The 6,307-nt window shown below is 42.3% G+C and overlaps 1 protein-coding gene across 1 annotated transcript; it reads left to right on the top strand.

Annotated features, from left to right (window-relative positions):
* The first annotated feature begins 273 nt into the window (after positions 1-273).
* LOC310936792 (ubiquitin-like protein 7) lies at positions 274-5,346 on the top strand. Its single transcript, XM_083900940.1, has 11 exons — positions 274-376; positions 981-1,155; positions 1,269-1,388; positions 1,481-1,566; positions 2,453-2,537; positions 2,626-2,683; positions 2,768-2,901; positions 3,011-3,060; positions 3,154-3,330; positions 4,303-4,416; positions 4,994-5,346. The coding sequence occupies exons 2-11, from the start codon at positions 981-983 to the stop codon at positions 5,132-5,134; spliced, it is 1,140 nt and encodes a 379-aa protein (XP_083757066.1). The 5' UTR covers positions 274-376; the 3' UTR covers positions 5,135-5,346.
* The last annotated feature ends 961 nt before the right edge of the window (positions 5,347-6,307 follow it).

Raw genomic sequence — 6,307 nt, forward strand, 5'->3', positions numbered from 1 at the left:
AAACGTTGTATTACTGTGACTCTGATAAATTAAATACTATGCCCTGAAAATTATATGATGTATTATCCTGATATTTATATTATTTCTATTGTTTTATAAATCAGCGTTAACGTTTGTTTTGAAAACCGGAAGTTGGTAACCCCGCACATCAGCCTGCTTCATTTAAACCGGTTCTTTGACACAACATCCGTCTGAATAAAATGATGGACTGCTTTAATGTCGATTTAATGTGACGGATAGCTCGATCTTACAGGTGATTTAAAGATCGAGATACAATCGAACAAGCAAAGTAGCAACAGTTTTATTTCGGGACAGCGGAAGTACGTATTCCACGTGACTAAATCCAGGAAGTGGATTTTCAGTCAACAAAACAACGGTGAGTGTGCAGTATATTCTGTCTTACTGTTTGTGTTGGACTTTTCTTGTTATGTTATGCGGCGTTTTTTACAATGTAATAGTCGTATTTTACGAACAGAGTGTGTCCACTTCAGGCAAACATTTGCGCTCCTTTAGCAAACGCTGAACAGTTTAACCGTCGTTGCTAACATAGCTATTCATCCATGACTGCCCTAAACATAAACCATGCCATTTCTAGTTTGTTCACTGAAAATGTATATAATATATATATTTTGTTTAACACCAGGACTGCTGGTACCACACCATTTTTTTCTGAGGACCGCTTGTTTATGAATGATCAATACAGACTTTATTACGCACTTGTAATCATAGTAAATAATAGAACAATCTATAGCACAATACATACAAATATTCCAAATAATACACAGTGTGTAAAATTGAATATAGATATAAAGAACTATACTTCTACTACTTGTTCTCTGTATCAATGTTTTCCTAGCTCGAAGAGTTTTGCCTGGCACAGACTCGCTGTCACTACACCATTCATATGCCTGCACTCTCAGAGGATCACCATACATGCCCCCCTATTAAAGCTGTCTTCTGTTTGTGTGATGACATAATAGATGGCTACTCCAGACTGGCACCTGTCCTTGAAGCTGGTGGATCAGCCAAAATCCATCTTCCACTTCCCAGAGATGATGGCAGGAGACGTTCCACCCGGAGGATACAGGGTCGCTACCTTAAAACAACTTGTGGCAGCTCAGCTCCCGGACTCCATCCCTGACCCTGAACTAATAGGTTCCTGTTCTTGCTTATATCAGTTCAACACAACATATGAGCTGGTAGTTAAGTCCTTATCTGTTCTGTGTTGATTTTTGTCATCAACCTGCTCTGTTTGTTTTGTGTGTCAGAGTTGATCCACTGTGGACGGAAACTCAAAGATGAGCTGACCCTGGATTCCTGTGGGATTCAACCAGGATCCACTCTTCACATCCTCAAAAAGACCTGGCCAGAGCCAGAGAGCAACCCAGGTCTGTCTGTGTGTGTGTGTTATGTGTGCTTATGTTTTACTGTTAGTGAAATAGAAAATATCAACCACAGTATGTGTGCTTTATTTCTCTAGAGCCTGTGAATAGGGCAGCTGCAGCGAGGGAGTTCAGGGTGTTTCATGCTGCTCTTCACTCTCTTAACTCCTCCTACAGAGACTCGGTGAGTAGGTGACACACTGTCCAGCAGATTTGCTAAAAACATAATTTTGTTCTTGCAAACAGTCATGTCCAAACAGGGCCCTTGGTGTATCCTGATTAAATCCTCATTATTCGGATTATTACACCAACCTCTGTGTTTTGAATGTACACAGTTGCGTGTTGGTCGTAATTGTAGAAAACAGGGCAGGTGTGGAATGTGGATTTTATCCTGCCCTCAATCCAAACCTTCTCTTGTTTTATTTGACACAGCCAATAAACTGTTTCTAAGAGAGTGTGGGAACTTGTGTGTGGGAAGTAAAATGTGTATCCGGTTGTCCTTGACTGCAGAATACAGGAATGAACTGTGTTGTTTGAACTGTATCAGGTTTTTGGTCACACATCTCTGACTTGACATATCAGCTGTGAGTTAATGCCAACAGGCCCGGAGTGGTTAAAAATGAGCCATAACAGGAATAGGTTTAGTTGTGACAGGTACATCAGATACTGTAAATCTTAACTTTTTGAAAACCATTTAATCTGCTTCAGTTTTGTTATGTATTATACTGTTATCATGCATTCTCTCAAAGCTTACATTCTCTGGATAATGATTATCACGGAGCTGACACATCGTGGTTTGTTGTTATACTCGTGTTGGATGGTGTGATTTTTTTAAAGATGGAAACACTGGCATATTCTAATTAACAAGTCCATTTAGTGTCTGGATTTCCATTGACTACATCTGTCAGAAAAGAATAAGGAAGTATAAGTAGTCTTCGGTCCTAGGACTTATTCTTGTTGTTGGTACCAACTAGGGAATCTGTTTGGAACTGAGTTTGTTTGCTCTAGTATATGAAATGATGTTTTTTCTGCTGCTTACAAATGGCACTTACTGTGTTCCCCACACATAGGTATATAAAATGCTAACAAATAAAGAGTCCTTGGATCAGATCATCGTGGCCACACCAGGGCTCAGGTCAGACCCCGTGGCCTTAGGTAAGAACTACTCAGTTTTGTAAACACTCTCATCTCACTGCACCATACAAACACAGTATGTTTAAACATGTACCATTCATGTGTTCAGGTGTGCTCCAAGACAAAGATCTCTTCGTGCAGTTCACAGACCCGAGCATGCTGGACGTGTGAGTACAACTCGTCTTTGTTGCCATGCTCTGATGCGAGCGTGATGTAACTCACATCTCCACCTTCGACTGTCTATCCATTAGATTAATGAGCACACACCCAGCGCTCGTCAATGCCATCATCCTGGTCCTGCACTCTGTGGCGGGCAGTATGCCCAGTCAGTCCAGTGCCAGCTCCTCTCGAAATGTCTCTGGCAGCTCCTACAGTGACATGCCAGGTAAGAGTAGTGATATTAATAAGTATGATTACATTTTTTAATCCATTTTCATGAATCACTTTTTGTCATTTTCACTGAAAGTGTACAACTTATTATTTCCATTTGCCAGGAGGCTTCATGTTTGAGGGCATGTCTGACGACGAGGAGGATTTCCAGTCGGTGAGTGACCGATTTAGTTCTGAGCATCACATGACATGTTCAGGAGAGCCGATAATGGTCGGGGGCTAAGGTGTGTCTAAATGCATGTGACAGGGAAGCCCAGCAGGACCCTCCAACAGAGTCGGAGCCTCAGCAGGAATGCGACCAGTGTCTCTGAGCCACAGTGGAGCGACGGGCCCTCGACCAATCACACAGAGCGAGCTGGCAACAGCACTGGCCCTCGCTAGCACTCCGGACAGCAGTGCAGTCACTCCTACGACAGCAAGCCAGGTGTGATTTATTTACTTTTTAAATAAATATACATATATATATGTATATATATCTGCTGGCGTAGTGGTTGGCGCTCTTGCCTTTGCAGCAAGAAGACCCGGGTTCGAGCCCCTGTTAGAACAAGGGCCTTTCTGCATGGAGTTTGCATGTTGTGTGTGTGTGCCGTGTGTGCGTGGGTTTTCTCCGGGTTCTCCGGCTTCCTCCCACAGTCCAAAAACATACAGATTTGGGGATTGGGTGAATTGGTCACTCTAAATTGACCGTAGGTGTGAGAGTGTGAATGAATGGTTGTTTGTCTCTATATGTGGCCCTGCGATGGACTGGCAAACTGTCCAGGGTGTACCCCGCCTATAGCCCTCAGCTGAGATAGGCACAGCACCCCCCCGCGACCCTCTGGTGGTGGATAAAGCGTTTGATGATAGATGGATGGAAGAATCTGGAATGGAATCTGCAGATATATGACCATAAAAATCAATTACCTCTTTCCAAAAGCAAAAACTGTCCAGCAAGTCTTTCTGCAGTAAGAAAATAGTCCTCAGGTTTATCACATTCAGAAGCAATTAGATAAGTATTATAGTTTGCAGCTGAGTTATTGATGAAATAATCAAAGGTTTCAGAAAACACAAAAAACGCACCTATGGGAAGTTTCAAAAGTGACCTGCTGACTGTCGCTGTATACGAACAAACAAACACTCCCAGAGTCAGATCTGATGGTTTCTTGACAACGGAGGGCATTCAAATAACGTCACATGGTTTTGGTTTACAAAAAACCTAGATACACATTGCATTTTCATTTACATTTTCAAATAAAATCTCTTTATGCACATGTAACTGCAGTGACAGCCCCACAGTCCCTCTTTCATTTAATTATTTCATGCTTTTTGTCTCTGTTTTGAGAAAAACTGGCTGTATTCCAGCAGCTGAATACTGATTTTTTTTCCCCCTTCATTGTATCTCTGTCTTATGATTCAGGCTGATCCCTCCAGTGGCGTAGGTCCGATGCCAGCAGGGACCCCAGTCAGCAATGACCTCTTCAGCCAGGCTCTGCAACAAGCTCTGCAAGCCACTAACATGTCCGCTCTACAGGTGAGGCTACGTAACCGGGCATCTCATCACCATAGTAACCCAAGTATAAGTGCTCACGAGGCACGGATCTGTGCCACAGGTGCATAAATAAAACGCCTTATATGGACATCCTGGGGGTGTGTTTATAGGTCACATTCAGGCATTCATTTATGTGTTTTTGAGTCAAAGTTCTGATTCATTTTATATCACATTTTTAGTAGTGATACAAAGTAGCAGTAAAGCTAACTGTGGCGTATTTCTGAATTTCACTAATTCAATCCAATTTTAAACAGTTTGAGTACTTTTTGCTCAGGTGTGTTTATACTATGTAATTGGTGATTTATTTCTTTTTTGACAGATTGTCTAGGTTGAGCTGGAAAAAAAGAATATTAGACACTCTATATTGCACATTCTTATAGCCTCTTTGTACACTGTAAGTTTTAACATAGCAATGGAAAAAATGTACCGACCCTTATTACATTCTGTTCTGATTTGCTATTTTGTGTTATTAGTGGACGTTTCACACTGCAGCTGTGAAGCAGGGCTGACCTGCTGATCTTTAAACTTATTCTTTAACTGTGTTCTTGTTTTTCGCCAGGGCCGCTGGCAGTCCCAGATGCAGCAGCTGAGGGACATGGGGATCCAGGACGAGGAGCTGATGCTGAGAGCACTGCAGGCTACAGATGGTGACATCCAGGCTGCCCTCGAGCTCATATTCGCTGGAGGCCCAGGACTTTAAGGCCAGAGTTTGATGGACATAAATCTTCTGTGGTGGAGAGAGAGAGAGAGAGAGAGAGAGAGAGAGCTCATAACGATGCTACTCAGAGACGAGAAAGAATAACATACACTTTGTAAATGTTAAAGTACACATACGTTACCGTTTCAGCTGAGCCCCGCTAAAGTCATGACAGGTTTTTCATACTGATGCGACCAGACTTGTAATAAATTGAATATTACTTACCTCATAAGCGTTTCTTGACATTATTCGTTGGTGGCATGTCCATGATCCTCTGCATTGACATCATCCTCCTGCAGTGTCATGCAGTTTCTATGTTCTTACACTAGATGGCAGTGTAGTGGTTTGTTTCTTTCCAGGATAATCTTTCTAACACTAGTGTGTTTGCTTTTTTTTTTTCTTCCCTTCCCTAAAATCAAAGTATCATTATCGGTCTCTGTGGAATACTTTCTGATAAATGGTTGCTATATTTTGTAATTGTGCGATTCTATTCTTTAAAGATGACAGAGAGCAGCAGAAGAATGAACGTCGCACAGAGAAGGCGATTGCTTTCTTAAACGTCCTCTGAGATTCCCTGCATGCCTCTTGTTTCACCTCAGCCTTATTACAGACAGAAATATTTGCTTTGTGTCATCGTCTCCCGTCACGGTGTTTTGGGGGAGGACGTATTGCCGGCCCCCCTCTGCTACTTAACGCTCTCCATCTACAGTAATTGCTCTGCTTAGTTTTATTACTGCATCTGTGAATGTGACAGCTCAATCAGTGGATTGCCCTTTTCACAAGCACAGCACCCAAACAGCTCTTTGTGTCTGTCCAGCCTCCGTCTGTCCACATTTCCTCTTTATATGCACGCACACCTGCGGGCAATTTACGCCGTCATCTGCCTTCAAGTGTATTTTAAAAATAAAACATTCCCACCACGCTGAAAGAAACGGTGTCATAGCTTTGACAAAACAACTGAATAAAACAGTCGTCTTCCCCGTAGCATAAAAATAAGCCAGATTCTACGCCAAGCTGGGTTTATAGAGAATTATTTTAGATCCAGGTGCCGTTTTATGTCGTGCTTCACTGGAATCAGATGTCACATCACATCTTTTTCATGTTTGTAATGCATAGCACATCATCCCACGCGTCTTAACTGCAGTTTTCAGGATACTCTTCAACAGTTAACTGTGG

The sequence above is a fragment of the Microchirus variegatus genome, assembly GCF_963457635.1.
Source record: "Microchirus variegatus genome assembly, chromosome: 14".
Lineage (NCBI taxonomy): Eukaryota > Metazoa > Chordata > Actinopteri > Pleuronectiformes > Soleidae > Microchirus > Microchirus variegatus.